This window comes from Vanessa atalanta, chromosome 11 (assembly GCF_905147765.1).
Source record: "Vanessa atalanta chromosome 11, ilVanAtal1.2, whole genome shotgun sequence".
Lineage (NCBI taxonomy): Eukaryota > Metazoa > Arthropoda > Insecta > Lepidoptera > Nymphalidae > Vanessa > Vanessa atalanta.
The window spans coordinates 5,753,313-5,777,573 of NC_061881.1; the positions used below are offsets into that span (position 1 = coordinate 5,753,313).

General features: G+C 29.9%; 1 protein-coding gene across 1 annotated transcript in view; it reads right to left on the reverse strand.

Annotated features, from left to right (window-relative positions):
* The window catches only part of LOC125067243, a 56,735-nt gene that overhangs the window by 18,600 nt on the left and 13,874 nt on the right, over positions 1-24,261 (reverse strand). Inside the window, exons 2-3 of the mRNA XM_047675721.1 lie at positions 2,257-2,413; positions 1,404-1,650 (exon numbers count right to left, since the gene is read on the reverse strand). Of these exons, the coding sequence (XP_047531677.1) occupies positions 1,404-1,650; positions 2,257-2,413 (404 nt within the window). The remainder of the gene's footprint in view (positions 1-1,403; positions 1,651-2,256; positions 2,414-24,261) is intronic.

Consider the following 24,261-nt stretch of genomic DNA (forward strand, 5'->3'; position numbering starts at 1 on the left):
TTTGATAAACAAAATATGTATACACTTTATAGCATTGTTGAACAACTTATAGATTATTAATTTTAATTTAATTTATTAAACTACACCCGTTAGTTAAATCTTGATGAGATGAAATTTTGCAATTTAGGTGCTATACTCATGTTTGTATATAATAAAATAAACTTATTTTATTTTATTGTCTAAAAAAAGTACATTTTCTCAATGTCCGAATAAAACAGGTTTACGTTTATATTTATTCTTATAAAAAAAAAATGATATCATTCCTCTTTTCCTTTTGTAATAGTTTATTATATATTTATTATTATAAAAAGATTTATCTACGTAGATATTTTAAGAAGTTCTTCAAATTAATAGTTTATACCCTCGTTTATCGATGAAATCACAAATTTTAACGTAAGTAATATAAAAAGTATACTTAGTTGTTATAAGACGTCAATATGGATTCAAAACTCTAGAGTTTAAGGGACTGCTATTTAAAATATATTTAATTGAATTTTCTGAATTTATTTAAAATAAATTTATATTCAAAATAATATTTATATTTATTAATAATAATTTAATTTAAAGAGTCACAGATGTTCGGGGAGATTTTGTTTTATAATCCTTTATATTTTAATCTGATTCAATATTTGTCTTTACTTAGCCACAAGAGTTCATCGATTATTTAATCAACAACTCGTTAAGCGGGTGTTATTAAAACTGATCTATCTCTTTCTTTCAACAGCGAATATACATTCGAAGAAGAAGACATCGATATTTAAATAATCAGCCAAAAAAATCAAAATATATAGGTTAAGCGGTAGATCTATTACCTTATCTTAATATATTATATAGTATGTGTTTAGATTGGTTCTTTTTGAAATTCATTGTAGTGTTCTTTGATGTTCATTATAAATCGCAACACGTCCCATATTTGATGTTTACAACCGACAAACTACAAGCACGTATAACCATTTAGAATTGGTGACTTCCTCAAACTATTGTTAACGATAACTATTGAACAATTTAATCTATTACAACGCGAAAAAACTACAGTGTTGAATATAAACCGGTTACTAATAAGTGTAAATATTGTGAAACACTTGTACGTTTGACGTTACGTAAAGTGTAAGTATGGTGAAGCGAAGTGAAAATGTGAAAACATACTACCCATACCTATGGCATGTCATCACGTTTCCTTCGTTTGCCTTATACGTCTTTGCAAATTATGTGTAAATTATCGCGCAATGCTGATAGACCAAGAATGTCTTTTTCCACTTTGATATTAATTAAGTAGGGAACAGGATAAAAATTGCATTAACTTTGTATAAACTCGCTATTAAAAATTAATACAACATATTTTGATTGTTCAGTTTCTCAAGTTAATACTTGAAAATATTTGCATATAAACAACCAGAACTTACGTCGTGTGCTATATCGTCTATGATGGCGTCATGGGGCAGTTCGGTGGTCATAAGGAGAGCGTGGATGTCTTCTGTTTTGAAGCTCTCCATATCGGCTTCAGCGAGGTTCGCGTCGAGGTCCCGAGCGATGTCTTTGTAGCGGGATGTGAACTCGAAGCGAGATGTTAGATCGCTTATGCCCTTATAGGAGGCGGATACGGAGGACAGTACTGAGATATGGTGACACGAGCCGTCTCGAAACATCGGACTGGAAACAAAAAAATATTCATGTCAGTGAAATATGTTTTACGTCAATAAATTGTAACATTTTACGTCATTATTGCGGTTATATGGGCTAATTCACTGAATAACAAGTGGAGTGACGTAACAAAGATTGCTGTTACCTTTGACTTTTATTTAATAGGTAAATTGCCCAAAACAATGATCTAAAGAAAAATAAATTCGTAAAAGTTTCCCAATAATAACCTTACGTGATTTGTCCTTGACGTTTGACCTTTTGTAAAGGGTAAGAGCTTTTGTAAATGTCGGGAGAAAATCAAAGTGTATTTTATTTGATGAATAAGTTATTTTAGAGTTATAGAAAATTATAATTATAGTATTTGAAACAAAACAAAATACTATCGAAATAATTAATTATTATTTTTAGTAAAATCAGTTTTAATATACGTAGCTTTTACTTAGCGACGATTGACTATCAACAATTGTATTTTCTGATAACTACAAATTATTCGAAGCTAATCATATTTCTGAGGAACAGGAAAAGTAACCACATCATTACAGTAATAAATTGTCTGTTTAAAGTAATGACGGATTTATTCAACAAGCATTTCTAGCAATATCCCACGACACTTACTTATAATCGAGGAGCCATAGATATCCAGAGTTATCGCAATGCGCATCGAGTTCATCGTGAGTCGAGTGCTGGCTTCCTGCGAGACTGGTGTTGCTGTTGCAGTCCTCGTCGGTGACGCCGGGGCTGGCCGCCTTCAGCCCCAGCCGTGGCGGTGGCCCTGGAACACGGAAACCCGACACGTCAATCAACTGATACGGAAATAGCTTCGGAAAGCGAGTAGCAACCTGTCCGTCAACAATTCGAAATTATTGCAGGGAATGGATTTGTAATAAGTATCCATTTATATTTGTAGTTTATATACTATCCTAATAAGCAATATTACTTTTGTATGTTCATAGACTGTTTGATTGTTTTTATTGAGTTCAAATTTTTTATTATTTCGATGCGTCTGCTAGGTGATAATTGCTTAAGAGATAGAGATATAATTATATAAATGGTAACATAACAATTTTACATTCTCGTATGACACTTTTATTTTTAAACTGACACTGCGTTTTTGGAAGTTATTGTCATCGGTGTAATCTCCACGTTTATTTATAAGCTAGAATTAAATAAACAGAAAGGCTGTAATCTCAATTCATATATTTTTTAATAATCAATTTCGCATTGTATCTTTTAATTTTACTTTAATGAGTAAGTTTCTCAAACTATAAATATATTATTATGTTAAGATAGTTTGAACTGCTAAAACGTAGGAGTCTTGTCCCATACAAAGCAGGGCGTGGGTGAGCAAGCCGGACGACATGCCTTTTAGGGAATGTTGATGTTCATCCAGACTAAAAGGAAAACAGAGCAGTGGCGCCGTCATCATTACATATATTCAAATACACACCAGGATGTTTACAGCATTAAAAGCCATTGTTAGTTAGTACAATTACATTTTTAAAGTTGGGGTCAATAATCGTCACACAATGTAAGGTGAACAGACGTCGTACTCCTTCACTGAGGCCAGTTAGGAAACTTGATGACGTGATTGTGACTCAGCTATGATACATTAAGAGATCTATCGATGGCCTCCGCCATTGTTTTGCAGCATTATAGGTTGAGAATGTAAAATAATTCAGCAATTTACCAGTCTCTATAGGCAAGAGCAAATTTGTTAAGTAAAAAACTCAACATTATCACCGTAAACCGTCTTTGTTTAAATGTAACCTACATTTAAACAAAGACAAATTTAAAAGATGCTTATAATAAAAACTTCTTGAATATTGACATAATAATATATTGTTGAATTTTACTTCACTTGTAATGAAACTGGTTTAAAATTATTCTTAACCTAGCTTGTATTTTAGGTACGTAAATGACCTCTGTATTTTTTAATCATGTCAAGATAACTATTTTTATATTTATTTAGCTTGATTTATTGACAATAATTACACGGGATATTAAAGATATTATAATTTACATGCATACAATTACAAATAAATATTTGTTTGAATATAATAATAAATGGGATATAATGTAATGAGTAAAGTTAATTACCGACAAATCCATCTCTTCGGTAGTTAAATATTGTTAGTAACTAAACAAAAAACCAATCAACGCATACCGTATTCATTGTGTACGAAGTGAAATTTAAGCATATTTATGCACGCCAAGTGTTCTAATCGAAATAAAAGTCGATAAATTAAATTGCAATATGAAGTTGAATTAAAAAAAAAGGAACAATAATATTTATGTCAACTTTAATCTGATAATAAATCTTCATATATGAATAATTCAACTATTGATTTAGAAATAAACAAGAGAGATTATGCCTAGATAAGGTGAAACAAGTAATAGAGAGTTTTATTACTGAAATAATAAATGACGTTATAAATGGCAACGAGTGTTCCAACTGTGCATTCCGCTGCGGGCAAGCAGACTCCGTCCTGTGGGCGGACACGCTGCATTAGTCCATTTCTTCAATTTATGCGACCGAGAAACAAGGCATGCGCATCCTGAACTATGCTTTAAACTTTGCAGGTTTATCCTGTGACGGTAGAAATATATTCGCAAATCGCTTTACATACTCTATAAACTAGTAGACGACTTTCTAATATTTGGAGCTGTATTGGAGTGCGTGCGCAAGGTTTCGTACAGTATTGACAGTTATATCGATATAACTACCGTACATATTTTTGCTTTTTTTGTTTGCTCATTCACTAATATGTAAAAAGAGTTACTAGTATTAATAATAATTATTTTGTGGATAGATTGAGAACTAAAATAGCTAACTTATTTCATTTGAGTAAATATTTAATATTAGGGTAATTCTCTGAGGAAACTCGTATGATATAAGGTACCAATTATATTAAAAAAAAAGACCGTGCAACGACGTTACATAAACGAAACGTTATACTGTTAATTGGCTTACCTTTACACTCATCGCGCCTGCAGGCACTTTAAAAGTATTCAACTATATGAACTTCTAAAAATGTACTCATTCCGTGTACCAAACATATGGCTAATTTTTATAAAAAAAATATAAGGAACCCTAAAATATATTAGTATAGCATTGAGAAAATCGGTTAAAACAAGTCTGCACGAAATGAATTCTTGCGTAGTATAATAAAGTTTTTAGCGTGATACACTGAGCATAAAACGAAACAGCGTTCAGATTTTATAACTGTATGAGAAATCTTTACAGTCACAAGTTGAGACGGCAAATAAGAAGTTGCTTTGTTTAATAATCAATTAACAATTAATGTTGTTTACACCTTTAAAGACGTATCACTTTGTATGTTACCCAAGGCAGATATTAATTTTAAGTGCTTAGTGATAAGTTGATGGTATAACTTTTCCAATAAATAAATAAAATAAACAATAATCGTTGCACGGAAAAAGTTTTAAAAATAAACTATCGAATAGCATGATCTTCAATTAAAAGGATTTTTAAGAAGTTTTTAAGGAGATGATTATTATTTTGCTCACAACTCTTTTATTCCAATCGACTAAAAGTAGAATTAATAACGATTAAAATTGTTATAATATATTGACAAATAAATTATGTGACCAAAAAAGTAATATAATTAATTCACAGAGCATATTTTCTGGTTTTTATTTATTTTACGCTCGTATCTTAATTAATTGGATATTAATAAAAAAAAGTGTATTGTTAATGATTTACGTCACGAATAAAAAAAAATATATATACTTGAAATTAACAATATATAATAACATTTCTGAAAAAAAAGCAGGAAAAATCGTGCATAATGTTATTTGATGTTGAAACACAGTACTATGGTATTACAAAATATTTAAAATACTCTCTTAAAAACTATATACTTTATAACAAATGAACTAAGTGGTACAACTAAGGTTTTTAAGCAGTTTAAAATATCTCTTTCTAAAAACCGTAAATCGATGGAATTTAACAGCATTTTATCCTCGCTGATTTCATCACGCTATGTGGAAAAACGCGTTAATGTAGGTTTTAACCGTGTTTATATCTTTTAAACGATATTGCTATTCGTGTCAAGATATTTCGATGCTAGACGCTCTATTTCGCCTTGTCTTTTATACGGGTCGAAATCGTAAAAAAACATTAAAACGGAAATCTGAAGACAATGATTTTGATTGATGAAACTTTGATTAATTCTTACGACTCAGTGAATGCATTCACAGTTATTCTGCAACAACCAACCAACAATGCATTCCTCGTTAATTTGACCGTGAATATCGGATATAAAGGACGGCGACGACTTTTAAGGTCGTAATTTAAATTTAATCAACGATTTCAATCATTAATTAATTATCTTAAGACATAACTCGAAAGTTTAATTGTCGAATAAAAATTAAACAATAAAAGCAATTCTTACGTATTGCAGTCAGGCAATTGAACCCATTGAGCAATTAAGATATTATATTCACTTTAGAACATAGATATTTAATTGCGAGTAATTCTTATATCTGCCTATTTATGAAAGAAATTGATAATATATAATTTATAATTGTACATGGCGCAATAAAATCTTAAATTACAATATTAATTTATGTTGTTCAACGCGATATTCGAAAGAAAAGAAAGTCAGGTTGAACTTTTTATGTACCTACGCAATTATATTTATGGTGTTGACATTTTGGCATTAACATAGCAAAAACGTGACCTTATCGAAAGCTCTATGAGTACAATTCTGTTGTAAGAAATATAACAAAAAAAAAAACAAGGTTAACCATCAAACCGTGTAGTTACTTAGACTATTCAAAATAGCCTTTAATTTAGCAACATTGTAGTAAAGAATATCATATTTTCCTTATAAGAATATAAATGTAAATTTTATATTTTTAATTACATATAAGCATTAAAAACACCGCTGCTGCTATTGCAAAGCGTCGTACAAATGTTTTAATTAAAATTTAAACCTTTAGAAAATCATATATTTACGTATTGAATTTATAGTTACAATGAAAACATCAGAGGGAAAATTTAATATATAGTATAATATTCAAGTATATAATCATTTTTATACTCTTTTTAATTTATATATTATAACATATTCACTTAGCGTTATATAAAAATTACTCTAATGTATTACTCCTACAAAAATGTTACCGAATCACAAAGAACCGTTGAAAACATTTTCAATACTACTCTAGGCAGCAGATAAATATTACATTAAGAAAAACCTTTTAATACTCACGTATATGAAAAGTTCAAACCGTTTCAACAACAATAGTGTAGTACTTATTATTTTTTAACGCTACACCCACACAAAGACTTTCACATCTATAAATGTCCTCATTAGTGACACAGAGGTTTAGTAACATGCCATGTGGGATTAATGTCATAGAGCACTCGTATTTTTAGGGTTGAATTGAAAATAGTTAAAAAAAGCATCGCCGGGAATCATATGAACGACTATGTGTCTAATATTGTTAAGACGACCCTTCACCTTAGCTACTTTCCATATACGATTACTCTGAGATTAATAAGGAGAAAACGTGCTCAATGCACTTACAGGGCGTTCTGAGAAACAAGTATAAGATTATGCGTATGTAGACTACCAGGAATAGACATGGCACCTATCTGTGTTTGTAACGAGATTATATAAATGATGATGAGTCATTCAATATTAGTGAGTCAAGTGTGTGGACGGTTAAAAGTTTTGTAACATATAATCCACTTTTAAAGTCATTAAATATACAAGTCGATTCAATTACTATTTCATAATTAAATCGTATCCACGTGTATTGCACGGATGCCTTCAAGTTACGATTCTTTAATAATTTCCGCGGATTTCTAAGCCTTAAATTATTATATTATATTTTATTGGTTAGTTACTTGAAATTATAACAAATAATATAATCAAAAACAACTAAATCAATAATATACGTAGACATATATGATGAGATTATAAAGTATTAAATGAAATCTAAATAGGAACAAAGTTTGTGAAAGTACCATCCATCGGTGATATTTTGAACATCGTAAATGAGTCATAAGAAAAACGAACCGTTAAACCATGGCGGTGACAATAAAAGAAGGGACGCAAGGCGCCGGTTAATTTCACCGCAACGCAACGAGGACTCAAAATGGAAGAATACTTGCAATATAAATAGGCACTTCTGAAGCGCACTGTATGACCAATTCTCTAATTTTATAACCCGCTTACCATCCAATAGCAGAGCTTATGGCTATACAAAAAGACACACGGTTCATGAGCAACCGTATGGTTCAAACTCTTATACTATATCGTAAACTTAAATTGGTTTAACTTATACAAAATAACAGAGTTTAATTTAAGAATTTATATATACGTAAAATATGATCGATATTTTAGGTATCGTATTTTATGTCGCATTTTTTTGCTTGAGACCGTAACTCATGATGGTCGGTTTATGTTACTGGATGTTTGTTATTTTGGAGCAAAAAACAATTCGGTAGACAATAATCTATCAATAGATGTCGGCCTTGATTCGTATACTGAATGTTGAAAGGTTAACGACATGTAGGTAATTCTACATGTATGATGTACTGCTGGTCGGAACTAGAACGTTCTAAAAAAGTTCAGATGGAAATGTTGAGGAAATTTGTATACTTGCTTTCTTGACATGTTCATGTTTACCGATTACTGTTAAATATGGGCTCGTTGTAAGAAACGTGGGTGAGGCAAACCTACTCGACATGGTCAGGCTGGCGAACACACACTAGTATTTTAAAGAAGAAATTTGGTTGATAGTAAATAATCTCATATACTTTGAATAACAGTTTCGTTTCAAATGTTATGATAAATAGTCTTGTTTTTGAAGCATTGCGTTTTAAACTTTGGAGCCATACAGCGCACAATCTAACGCAATGATGTGATTGCCAGCGACGATTCAAATGTCCAAATGGCAACTTCCTTTTATAAACGCTGCTGATTAAATTAGCTGACAAGTTTCCTTTATTGATCAACCTTCGCGTTTATACCCAATAGGCACTTTAGATTCATATAAATAGTTTAAAGATAAGTCTGAAGTATATCGTTGCTTCTGTTTACAACATCTGCATAATAGATGCATATGGTATGAATAGAAAATGTTGGAACAAAAATAAGTACACCGTGTACTTATTTTTATAAAATAAGTTTTTGGAGAAAGTTAATCTAATCAATCTTTATACATAATATGAAATATAAATCTTTTTTTGCGCATAATTTATTAGAAATTTAGTAACAACTACCTATACATATTTTATATAATTATTAGGTTATTGAGTTATTAAAATAAAAATATTACGCCACTTTCAATATAACTGTTAACGACGTTAAAGGATCGCTACGAATAGCAGATACACTCGATATCAGTTCACTTAAATTGACAGCTGAGCCGTAAAGATAAAATAGAATTAATGATATTACGCCATGGATTTGTATGATAGAAAATGCAGCTGTGAAGTAGTATTCCATTGGGAGTACAAACTGTTTACGTTTACAAACCATGTTTAAGTAGTTTATTGTTTAAGTCCCACACTCAAAACTAGCTTATTATAACTGCCGCCAGTAAATGGGGTATTGCTAGATAGAAAATAACTGTCGAAGTATATGTGCGCGACAGTAATAATTCAAACCGATCCAAAATCTCACATTTCATCTATCGTGCAAACATTGCTTTGATAAAGATTGAATGAGTAGATATTTCATATATAGTATAGTTATATCGTCACACTAAAAGCGTACGTCAAATGTGCAAGCATACGGCGTTCTGTTCTTTGCATCAACTTCACTGCACAAATCGTAGTGTCATGGTGTCGAACGATACAAATTAGTTTAAAATTTTAGTGTAAAATATCCAAGCGATGTCACTGGGTGGTTTGAATATAGAAATGTACCTAATTAATTAATTTTAGTACGTGTATTTTGTGAAAAACTCGTCGAATGGGATCCTCGAAAAAAGGTAATAATAATTTTCAGTTTGGTAATTTATTTTTTCAAACATTGATGAACATTTCGAAAAGTCAACATGCACTCAACCTAGACAATCGAGGTTCTAGATCTAAACCACTTAAACCTTGGGCTAGTGCTCTCTTAATTTATTCCAAAGAGGAAATGAAATGTGCAGAAAACAAGATACTGAGCTATAATTTATTCTCACTAGGACTGCAAAATAGAATAATTCTTCACTGTGATTAGTCCAGGCTAAAGCTATAAATTGCAAATATTATATCGATTAAAATAAACTTTCTATATATTATTATAATTCCAAGATGCGATTACATTGTAAGTAATGGTTTGATTATTTCAAACAAATAATAAGTTTGAAGAAGAGTTGAATAATCAATATTGCATTAAGGAAATCAAGTCATTAGCTGTTCACGCAATTACACGGGCTGACGAACGCCCCACCTCACTTAGAATACAAAGCCTATAGCATTGATTTCATTGTGCGTGCCGACGGCTCGATGCATTAATCATGATACTCGTGGCATAATGACAAACTCAAAACAGAAAGTACACTTGGTGTACGCATCTTTGTCGAACGATACAATATTAAAGATGCATAATTGACATGCGCAATTGAATATCACAAAAGTTGGTCTAAAGGTCTTAAGTAGTTTATAGAGTACCTGTTTAAAAATAAAGTAATTCTGATTGTCTTGGAATCAGACATAGCTTAAGAAATTTAATATATATTTTTAATTCATCACTTATTATTTTGTGGCATTTGACTTGATCTTTCGGAAAATATTTCTGGATGAAATCTTTATTTTACACACACGCTATCGGGACGGGCTGATAGTAAATGTATATACCATATTTCGTTTCATGCTCGCTACATATATCATTTCTAACAACTATAGATAAATGAACGTTTATTTAGAAGAGAGAACAAATAAAACCTTAGGATACGATTGCATTTGTTTTGTCTGCACCGGATCTCATAAATGAATATGCATTAAGTTGAAACCAGCAAATTTGCTTACATTGAATTTGATGACTCAGACCAAGTCGTGCAATCTTGATCTTGACATATCGTATTACAAAATTACAGATATTTTATAATTATTACCTATCAGTGTTTTGATTATTATTGGTATACTAACAAATAATATATATGACGTGTATTTTCCGTTTTTCAAGATTAAGATTGGATACTTAGTAAGAAATTTAGTTTTGTTCATAAATATTAATTTCTGAATAATCAAGTGTCATGCCACGTGCCATTAAATTTATGTCATCTTTTATACCTATATTATATTTTGTTGAATATGAAATTAATAAAAACTTAGAAAAAGCGTTAAATTAAAATAATTTAATGTGGTAAATTTAATTCAAACGTTAAGTTTTCTTAACATCAATTATTATTAACAACTTTATTTTAGACTACGAACAGAATGGACCACTTTAAAATGAAATAATAATTATTCAACATGGACGTGATAATGATCCTAACACAACAACAAAACGCTATTGTACAAGCTACTAACTTGTATTACAATAACGTATAATCAAGTCAAATAACAATACAACTTAAACGCCGCGGAGTTGGTTGTCGTCCTTGACTCACGTCTTGGCTGGCGCCTGAGACCGCAGGCTGGGCGCCATTCTCCATGTTATATTTAGTGTTGAGCAGCAATTTGTTATTTGCAAATCTCTCAAAAACGGTCTCTAATTTGCAAATGATTGCCCACTTCACTAATTTTCAAAATAAATGACTATATTTATTGGAATGAAAAACTTGCCTCTATGTAATAGAAATTCAATTAAGAATATGAATTGAATTACTTTTGAAAGTATACCGTTTTGGTACAAACCATTTTATACCGTCCATGATTGTAAAAGTTTTAAGATATTGACATAGTGGCCGTAAAATTAACTATCGAAGAGATTGATACTAGACTAGGTTTGATTAGGTCACATTTACCGTAACGTGTGGTTACACTGTTACGTCAACAAAACTTAAATTTAGGACACCAGCATATGTGTCATGTTTTAATGGTTATTATTCCAATCCCTATTAATTACAAGATGTGCTTATTAAAATTCCTGCCATGTTTATGTACGCTTCGACTCTCTATATTTTATAGCAATATTAAACATTTTCCTTATAACGTTAATTTCACTTTAATCATATAATACATATTATATACATAGTATGTATATTATCTTGACATTACTCTCTATAAAATTATATGTATATAACAAAATATTAGTATAAGTATTAAAATTTAATTTGTAGAAAAAAATAACTAGACAAAAGACCCTATCTACAGATGCAGTCGTTGATTGGATATAAATAGAGCGGCCGGCGAGCATGGACAATGGAATCCGTGGACGAGACACGTTCCATATGGATGAACCGGGAAAGGGCAAACATGATTGCATTTTGTATGTTTACCCTGTCGATGAGAGGGATACGAGGATGATTTACCATTTAATTTATAATAACGCAACCGCTTCAACACATCACTGGAAATGTCTACTCAACGAAACGCAGTAATTATGATTTCGATGCACGATTCAAATTACGATATTATAAGTATAATAAAAATGGAAACAAACATACCTACTAAAATTTTATTTGTAAATATAATTTAATAGATTGTGCTACTCACATTATGCTGCTAAATAAAGTGAATGAACTTATATGACTATGAATATTATATGAATAAACTTATTAGCCGTCTTCAAAAAAGAGGTTTTTAATTTGTTTTTTTTTGTGTAATTGTTTTTTTTTAATATATTTTATATGAAGTAATAAATTATACAAGGTGGTTCTAGAAAATCCTTTTTAATCATTATTTTACGAGACTATTATGGAAAGGGTCTCACCGGGTTCCCTGCCTGTCAAATCTCCACTAACATCTTTTTTGACATTGGTGCCTTTATTCTGTTTCTGTTACTAGTTTTTCAACAACACACACAATAACAACAACCCTCTTTAACAAGTTGATTGATGCCAAAACAGAGGCAGGCAGAGGCAAAAACAGGCAACAAGCGGTATATTCTATTTTCTACAAATTACTGTATAAATAACCATAAATTTGACATAAGAAATTAAATTAAATTAAATATTCACACATTTATAATCGCATAAATCAACATTCCTATATATAACTTCGGGGGATTGGTTTTAAACACGACAACAATCTATCAAAAATTTTATATTGAATCACAGTTTTTCATATTCAAAACTATTAATAAGAGAAGCTTTATAATACTTATGTAACATTTTTGCAAGTCAGATTATTTCTGACTCAACATCTATTTGATTTATAAGCGGAGTGAGCAATGTGATAACATAAAACACCTTTTGTACGATGCATCTTTATGTAAGGATCTTCGTCTGTCTGGAAATGCCAATAACGCTATTCGTTGAGTTGAAAGAACTGTCTCTGCAACTCGGAATACGGCACATCTATCACTGTTGGCTATATAAAATAAATTTATGATTGTAGTCTGTATTTGATTTTAATTTAATAATGTATGAAGGACACTTTAGAAAGAATTAACAATTTAAAAAACACAATGCATAATATATACTGGAAACTGTCGTGCCTCAAAGATTTTCAGAGGCTTTAAAACAAAATATTAGAGCCAAAATATAACTTTTGTTTTATCGAAATATAACTTATCTATATATTAGATACCTACATATGAAATTGGCGTTTTGTTCGGGAGTAATAGTCTTTTTTTTGTAAAATGTATTTAATTAATCAAAGTATGTACCGTTGTTATCTATGCACTTTTGCCATCTCACAGGTAGTTTATTGATCCTTTTTCTAAAAAAACCATGGGGGCGATAATTAATAAACTCTTTGAAGGTGGTTAGGAGTGCCGCATCGGAGTTGAATAAAAATGGTAATCTATTGGACCAAGGTCCGGGGAGTATGATGTCGCAGACATTCCAATTGTAGCTCATCTAACTTAGTGGTTATTTGTTGTGCAGTGTGTGGTCTTGGGTTGTCGTGAAACAGCAGTGGCCTACAGCGATTGACCAATCTCGCTTGCTTAGCAGCTAGTTCTTCCTTCATGGTTTTCAGTTGCTGACAATAGATATATGCAGTAATCGTTTGACCAGATTTTAGAAAGCTGTATGACACCGGCGCTAGTCCAGCAAAACGCTCACAAGTAGTCAATTTTCGTTTAGGACAGGCTTTGGCTTGGAGGTTAGGGTTCAGACATTGCGACGAGCGCTTTCGATTATCGTAAAGTATCTACTTTTCATCACAAGTAATGATTCGATTTAAAATCCCTTCAGTATTGTTTCTTCTACTTGTACTTATTTATTATAGTTTTTTTGTCACGAAAATATTTTGATCGATTTTGACATTGAAAATTGAGTTAAAATGTATGAAAGAAATGATCAAAATGCAAAATATATTTATGAAAATATGTCATGTAATAATCAAGTGTCTAAAATAAGAGTGGAATTCAACATTGAAACCTTGAGAGATAATGATCGCTGTAACGTACGTTACGGGGGCGTCATAACTCTAATTATATCCATACAGGAAAATCTTTTGAGAAAAACTCCGTTGGATAATGTGTATTGGAACACTATGGTGTTTGAAAATTGACAAATTTATGAAATGAATAATAAATTAGCATAGTTAATGAAATAGAAAATAAAATTAATTATATTAATAACTAGTATGACATCAATTATTTGAAAAGTATGAATGTTACTATTTTTATTAATAAAGTATATTTTAAAGTGGTGGTTTTTAAATTTATTTATGAATACAAAGAAACTCAGAAGACGGTTAAAATAAATTGTTTCCAGATGTACAATTTCCTTTACGATTTAAAGAAAATGTGAAAGCCTCGATATCTGCCCTATACCGATCAATTATATTTAAGGATTCAGATTCATACGTTTATTTTATCATCTTAAAAGCCAATAATTTTGAAAACTTACCAACAACAGAAAATGATAAAAAAACGACGCTACTTGTGAATCCATGAGTGTTATGTAACCAAATACTAACTTCGTATCTATTTTCATTTTTTTTTCGACATCATAGTACTCCAATATCGCCACAAAATAAAAATCGCAATTCGCTCAGATAAAATTTATTAAATTACTTCAATTTAACAACTCATTTTATTTCCAGCCTCACAGAAGCTTCACTACTACTGACATGCCAGACGTGTAAAATGGTAATTCAAACTTGTATAAATCTAGTTGCATGGTTAATTAAGAATGAGAATAACGTTACTAGGAAACAGAATCGTGATGTATTTCGAGAGTATATCAAGGAAATCTCAATATAAGCATCATCATAAGCCGACTAGAACCATAACAAAAGGAACCTAAGTGGTTTAAACTTTTTGCGACTAAATTGATCGCAGAGATTATAATAAAAAAATAAAATAAACCTTGAAATAATTTTACGAAGTAAAGTTTATATACTTGTACGTATATTGTTTAACCATTTGTTTAGATGTAACTTAACTTAATATTCCCCGTTTATGTTTGATTATAATCGTAAAATGTTACAACAAAACTAATAAAAAAAAGTGTAAAACATTAAATTTTGTGACAAGAACAAATGAGAATGTTATATCTATAAGTACTTATGTTTTGTTTATTGCAACGTTCTTAAGGATTATATTTTCAGGAATGAAAAATTATATTCAAGCAAGAAATAAAAATATATTATAATGTAACAGTACCAACTAGTTCGTGTTTCAAATGCTGGTGGATGTCAATGGAGCTTATTCCACCACACTGCTCCAGTTCGGGTTGTTGAATACACAAGTGGCAGAAATTTAACCGGCTCAAGCTGGTCTCCTCTATTTTCATTTAGCGTGCGTATGAGATAAATTACATCGGTGCTTGTCCGGATTAAAACCCGTTGCAACCCTTTAAATTCCAGTGATATTATAAAACTGGTACATTTAATTAAATGTTATTATTTTAAATTATTATAGGAACTCTGAAATCTAAATTATTAGCGACAATCACTGTCATTTGCTTATTCAACCAATGATACAGCATAGATTTGGTTATTGTTTCCTGTCACTGTTATTGAGAACAATTGTCAATCAAGTTTTGTCATTTTAACATGTTTGACATCCTATTATATTCAATAAAAAAATGTCAGTACCTTATTGACACATAGTGGCAATATCAAAATAATAGTAACTAAACTTATAACAACAAGTATCCGACTCTGTATTTCATTAAATCCTTCCTCGGGCAAGATATTCGTTTCCATAATAGAATTTTGATGATATTTTTAACTTTGCAAATAATAAATTACAATGTTATATTAAAAATAATTTATAAATGAGGTATGTTTATAGTAAAAGACAATTACTATTTTATATATTTCAGATAGGATGTATATTTTTTTTCCATGTTATTTATTTCGTGAAATAGAGAGTTATGTGTTTGAGTTTTTAAGCGGTGGTAGCATCACATTTGCTTTATTATAAAATTTTGAAAATACGAAAAATCCTTGTAGGATCCGATTTGAAATAAAGTATACTTTGATTTTATTACTTTAAATATATGTAACTTCACTCTACCCAAAATAAAACATTATATAATCTATAGAAATTAGACGATCTCCGTAGTCGAGTAGTGTGTACACCGGTTTTCATGGGTACGCCACCTCGAGGTCCCGGGTTCGATTCCCGGCCGAGTCGATGTAGAAAAAGTTCATTAGTTTTCTATGTTGTCTTGGGTCTAGGTGTTTGTGGTACCGTCTACTTCTAATATCCCATAACACGAGTGCTTTAGCTACTTACATTAAGATCAGAGTAATGTATGTGAAGTTGTCCAATATTTATAAGACAAATACAAAGTTTGACCATAAAAAAGTATTTAAAGAAATACGTACGTATTTATATTTGCAAATAAATGCCGTATATTCTATTTGGAGTATGTCATTAGATAAAATAATGATAACTTGTTACGTCCGTATGCATGTAGAAACTTTTCTTACCGCAGTTATTAATTTGCATGTAGCGCGTTTGTGTTAGTTTCAGGAAGACATGCATCTGGTCTTAATCACATCACGTACGCAATGACCACGAATTCAATTTCACGTAATTCGTCACGATTTTATCAAGTTATCACCGCCGTAATAAAAAAATATATACGATTTCATATTCGTTTTTTATGTCACAAGGCATTTCATAGATATATTACATTGATATTATATTAAAGTGAAATTAATATTTAGTAATTATTTAAAACGACAGCAATCAAACATAATTGTATACTAAAATTATAAAATAGTAATATATATAAATATATAATGCTAATAGCGGTAACTTTTTGCGTTATGAGGTAAGTTTTCATTGCATAATATCATAGAAATATTGAATATGTCAATTTACTTCAAATAAAATGATCGATAATGTCATTACGATATATGAAGTGGATAATATTCAACGTCCGTGCGTGACTCTCTGATTAGTTATATAACTAATTGTTCTATCCTTTACTTGCATAACATCCGGTTATATTGAAATTAAGCATCCATTAACAGGTTTCTTCGATTAAATAGGAGTAATCAAAAACACTCGGGAGAAATTTTTTTCGCCTCAAAATCAGGTTTGGTAAGATTATAATTGTAAAATCCTCCTTAATTAAAATTTCTAAAAAATAACTTCTCAACCGGTTTAATCTATTCAAATAAAAAGTATATATATTATGCAATACATGTAACTAACTTACCAATTAATATTCTGATGCGATAGAGATATCAATTGATGTCGATGATGTATTAATCACTCCTAAATTAGTAATAACTAAACAACCACACAGTCAGTCGGGATGAGGACTGGAATGAAAATTGCAAAGCATGTCCTTACTCTGGAAACAAAGTACGTTGAAGGACACTTTTCTTTATGATCTAGTTGCTCACCTCGCTGGCTCGTACCTCGTATACAGCCGAAATGTAAAACTAAATTAAAACGTTTACGTTTGTTATAAAGTTGAATTTAGATTGTATTTCTCTGCGGTACATGAAGATGTCAGAGTGTCAGCGGAGCGTGAACCGTGAAAAGATGCATTTACAGGTAAGCCTGAAGTTAAAATTTTACAAATATACTGTATAGTATTAATTAACATTTAGTATATAATAACGCAATTAAAAGTTACGGAAGAGCTGAGCTGTTTCTGAGAACAAATAAACGATTCTCTGATTAAGCGGAATAAAAATTTTTAGTCGGTAATTAAGAGACGCCCGGGATGCGGGCGTAATTCAATGGACTCTATTGATGCAAGAAATGACAACGGAGCATTGAACTCGTCAAATTCCTACAGCTGTAAACACTACATAGACACACTTGACATTTAGAATTTCAACTTGCTCAAAACTGGTCTAAGTTTTAAAAGTTTATTTGTATCTATAGTACAACCAATTCAATTGAAAAAAAACTATTATGATATAGAAATAACCTAAAAGAATAGATATTAAAAAAAAAACATTGTTATTTTCACATATACTTCAAAGGCATATAAACTATCCGTTCCAGTCAATATTGACCGAGGAACACGACATGGATTTCGTCAAACAAAAAAGTAACTTTCGCCAATGTCACAGTAGTAATGTAAGCAGGTAATCACTTTCCAAAGGAGTCAAAGAGCAACCATTGTCTTTGCGAAAGTAGCATAATACATCATGGGCACTAAATACATATGAATAACTTTAGTACAAGCCCGTACACAACTTTTAACTAAATACTATTCATTATTTTATTTTTTACTTTTAAAACCTTTTCTCAAAGTCTAGATTGGAAATTAGCGTGCCGTACCGTTAGACTTATCAAAACTGTACTGAATTTATTTGAATTGACTTAGTTGCTTGCAAGCAGAAAACTTGTTTCTTTTGTGACATACTTCCGATTTGCAAGATACCCATAGTTAATATACTGTTAAATATTAGTGTATTTAAACAGTTGAGTCGTGACCCAAACATTACGACTGGTTCATATAGTTATAATATTTGTTTTGTTTTCTTGTGGTTTTTCATTTTAAGATATATTTTGCCGGAATTAGTAGAAGGTCCTTTTTTAAGTTATGATTTTTGTCCACGTAGCTCCATATCTAGTACTAATATACATAAATATATCAAACCAGCGAACTTTCACTTCGGTAAGCGACTCATGTCCCATTGAGTTATTAAACACAGTGTAATTAGACATTTTTTCTGTAAATCATGTTTTTTTTTTCAAAATGACAATACATTTTCAATAATTTGAAGGTGCGAAATAATTATGGTTGACATTGCATGTTCTGTTCGGTCGGGTTTATTAGAAACAATGTTTAGATTATTAGTTTTAGCTATTCAATGACGTGAATCGCATTAATTTATCTAGAAAGTTACATGAACAACTTTTTACTGACACATCTTAGACTCAGAAAACCAGCCTGCTTTACCAAATACGTATTATATGAGCTATCGTCCGTTTCACACAAGAAACCCGTCACCAAGCTCTCTCTTACTCTTAATACCTTTTTAAGGAACATTTTATACGTTTACTTATTAGTAATAACAATTAAAAACGGCAAACATGACAACAAGGCTATTATCCAACTATTATTAATAACAACGACTTTAAACCTTGGCACTTGAAACGTTATTCCAAAGGCACAGGCTAGTTGCCAAGAACTCATATTATACACGAATATAATATAACAGTATATTTTAGTTTAGGTGGAGTAAACATTTGAATATATCTCCCCTATTTAATTAAACGTAACGGCACAAAACTATAACGTGTAGAGAATTTAGATTAGTCAGGGTGTATTGACCATGTGGTACGATAATATGATGGGTGGTGAAAGCGGATTACATACATACCTATGAGTCATCGTTTAATTTAATGGTTATTCAAATGTATTATTTAATTAAATTGAAACACAATAACAGTTAGAAAATATATATATATATATATAGAAATTTAAATAAAAATCTTATTATTTCAATATCTATTCAAGTAGTACCCTTACAGACACTTTTGAGTGTCTAGTTACAGTATTAAATTAAATATAAAGCTACCACCGATTCGAAAATTAGATTATACGGAGAGTTGGCAAGAAATTCATTAGGTACTCTTTTCCACCAGTGTACATAGGTATGAATGTTGTCTTCTTCAATTTGTTTTAATGTAAGATTTTTTTATAATTAACTTAAAGTAACATAAAAGGAAAAAGATTTATTTTTGTCTATCAGAGCAAAAGCTTACAAGTATGTATAATAATGTCTAATAAAATACTTCAGTGGCTTTCTGTTAACACACATGGATATATACTTCAGACTTAACTAAATAAACCTTTAAAAAAGGACCCTGGAATTCACTTTATATAACTTTGCCCTCAAATGAATATCAAAACGTGGGTCGTATCAACATGACGAATGTTTTATTCGACCCGACAGCGATCTGGCAGATTTCGCTTTGATAGCCCGCATACGCACACATACAAACATCTCTGCTGTCATGGCCAGTGGGTTTTTAATATGCTTAAGCTGCAATATTGTATAAAGTTAATAGGCGTAGGTCTTTTAAGCTTTCTAACTTATCAAGACTAAGATAAAATTAACATAGAATAAAATTTCAAGGTAATAAAATTTCAAGTATACGATTCTTTTAATTTGTTTCTAAGAAAGCATTATATTAAATTGACTTCTTCATATCTGCTTGGCGCGTCCTGCTATTATGCATCTAATATCCGCGCTACTCTCAAGGTAGAGCTAAAACCAGATGGTTATTGATAAAGAAAGGCGTATAACCTACAATTTGCGCCTATATTATATTAAAAGCTATTCTGTCCTAACGACCGCCCACCACCCGTATGCAACAACCATTATTATTTTCAACACATTTTCGCTGCAGGCACTAATGTTTGCTTAATATCTACTCAATGAGAAATTCATTAACTTCTTTGCCGCAATTAGTCGTCTTGATATGTTTTTGCGTTTGATATATCAAAGTCTATGCAATCGCTATAAATTTATATCCTCATTAAATAATAACGACACAATATGGCTTGAAATTATTACGTTTTATTAGATTTGTCAAAACCATTTTTTAAATATTGTAAAAGGAAATGTGTTGAAAAACAAATGTTTTATTTAAAATTGTTTTATATCAAACTCTGGTTTTATTTGATGACTTTACTATATACTTATGCGAAAATTATATTTAAAATTTAATTAAAGAAAGTGAAACAGCCTTGTAGATTTATTACATTTGTATTAATAGAAAATCATAAAATATAGTAATATGTAGGTTGCAATCGTTGGCAGAAACCTACGTTGGAATCGTATCGTGTCAACAGCTGCACGCTGCACGCAATGTCAAATTAGTGTCAAAAGATTATTTCTGTTTATAGTGAGGTATTTCATAGATAATTCAGACATAATTTAATAAGGCATATAACGTTAAAATAAAATCAGGTAATAAAAAATCTTTAATTTTATTTCCACTTTGTAACACAGCAAATCGTGTATTTGGGTATATGATTGACCAAAATAATTGTTTACAATTTATACATTTAATATGATTGACTAAACGAGTACCTTTACTTATAAGCAAAGTTTTTTTTTTCGATAATATGTACCATATAGGTATTCGCTTCCACATTTAATTTATCTTGGAAAATGATAGTCAACTATTAAATAGTAAATAATGTATGAAATGTTTGGTAGGAGCTTATTTAAATAAAAACATTTTACATTGAATTACTATACAAAGTTGCAAGCCTTTTCAAAGTTAAAAAAGTTCCTAAATTGCATTTTTACATCCTTTAATGTGTATACTTAATGTTGTTTAAACCTTTAAAGACGTATCACTTTGTATGTTACCCAAGTCAGATATTAATTTTAAGTGCTTAGTGATAAGTTGGAGTAACTTTTCCAAAAAATAAAATAAAAAAATACTCGACGTTCTATCCACTATTTATTCATCATATAACTAGAATGCTATATCATATTTTAATGAACTTCAATGAATGTAACAAACGTATTAAATATACGGAACTAAGAAATATAAGTTTATAAGACTATTCATGTTGTAAAACAATAAAATAGACCGATATTGTTTTGTGTAGAAAATGGCTATTTATAGATTCAAAGCTTACAATCTATTTTGATATAATGATATGTATTTGCTTTGCTATTCGTTATGTCAATGAGATATTCTGATCTCATTTACGATGATTCAGCTTCCCATTTATAGCCATGTTAGAATATATACAACACTTTACTGCTTGAAATATTATTTATAGACCTCACCAAGCTATAGCTATAGCTGATTCCAATCGAAGCTGGAGTAGATATAAAGAAACCTAAGATTTACATATTCCATTCGATTTTCTAATAGCTACTATATTATGTACTATAAACAGTTATTGATTTATATATATTATATTTATTTATTTATTTATTTATTTATAATACAACACTATTCCACTTAACTACTTAAATCCATTTTAAAACTACTTTCAAAGTTAAGATAACAACTACGTCGTCGTGTAAAACGCCATTTTTTCACGAATCCATAAAGTATGCCACAGACTATTCAACATCTTGACCAATCATATCATGTCAATGTCGAAGTTGTTTTTTTATCACTCCAGGAATTGGAAAAGGCTTAAGCTATGTAATGATGCAAATGTCAATAATGTATTATAGAAAATATTTATTATTACCTCATTCACTTTTAAAATTATTCGACAAACTTGTCTAAAACTAGTCTATGTATTGAATGGAAATTGATACATTTTATTGGTTAATGTTTAGCAGAAATAATTACCGAAGATCTTTATCGAGTCATTAGTTTTGTTATAGCGTGAAAAAAATATATATTATTAATTAAAAAATAAATATAATATTAATTTATAAGTGGGAATTCCAGTTTAAAATTATATAATGCATATGTATACATATATTAATACACATGTATATGTATTCTAAAAAAAGATGTCAATTTTATAATTACATTTAAAATATTAAATATTTAGGCAAGGTCTTGTTAATTTAAATGTTATATATTTAAAAAATGTTTTTACAAGATGAGATAATTTACAAGCATTGAATATTATAAAGTCAGACAGCGGAACTTTTAGATAAGTATCGAAATGTAGTATTGTGTTCCGCGAATGTACAAACTATACTTATTATATTTCGACTGACTACACTTTTATTTAATGAAGGTCCGTCAGTGCTATGTTAGAATGAAATGATTATATTGAGTGTACATAAAACAGAAAGAGAAGGTAATATAACCCTTCAAAACGAGTGAAAAATTAGTATGAAGCATAACATCTGTAAAAGTATTTTAATTATAAATATATCTACTTAAAATACAAAATACATATTATCATTTTATTACGTATTATTGTGTCTCCTAACTTAAATTTTATCCTCTTGTAATATTAACTATAAATTAAAGATGATTATTTACTAAATAATTTATAATATCATCGCGTGTTTGTGTATTCTTAAACATTATGGATATTAACGAATTTTATATTTTTAATATTATTTTATGATTTGATGACGTCTATGTTAATCATTATACAGCAGTCAATAGTGGTAAAGGCGTTATAAATGTTTTGATCTTTGGGAGAAGTTTACCATTTATATTACGTGATAAATAATTATTATAAATGCGTTTTATAATTATATGCCAAACTTGAAGTTTATTTTGTAATAATATTACGTGTCTCGATACTTGGAATATGTCAATAGTTGATACTTGATTATACAACAATGTGCTACAGTGTTACTAAAAATATTGAATATTATTTATCTAATTCGATATAAACTTATGCAACCTGTTTTCATGTTACCTTTTAATGTTACGTTATTTTTACTTTATTGTACAATTCATAGGTTTTAATTAATTGGTAAAAATACTTTTGAACTGAATGTTACGTTCGATTTACCTTGAACTGATATTCAAATAAAAAAAAACAACGGCTTAAGCTAAACGACTTCGAATTAAAAGCATCGGTATGTAAAGAGATAAAATCGTCAGATAACAGCCTCATTGTATTGTGACCAGAGATGCAATACACATTAAATGAGCAAAATGGCGTTATTCCCACGACGAGAAATAAACTGCTTTTTCGTCATGGACTGTGAACGTTAACAATTATAATTTTGACGCATCCACCATTCAATTACAAATTCAGTAAGACTTTGGGAAAATAAAAACGTGTTGGCAGTTCTTAGATATAACTTCCGCAATCGAAATAATTAAAATTCAGTCTAATATACACCTATATTGCTCACTTTAAGTCCTCAATAAAACAACAGTTATAATTATAACACAAATATATTTATAAAAATAATGTAATTTCCTTATTTATTTTATTATTTCAACCTTTCCACTTAAAATTCATTGACATATTATTTCGTTTTTTATTTTATATATAATGTTAAGTATACAAATATAAAGAAGAATTTTCCCATTTACTTATGACAATTAATAATAAATGAACATAACAAGCTTTGTTTTGCGGTATCCCTTTATTGTAAATAAGCAAAGTGAATTTATACGTACTCCACTCACCATAAATTTGTACATAACAGGATGTCTGTTTTAATGTGTATGATTGTTTGTAATAAAATATTTT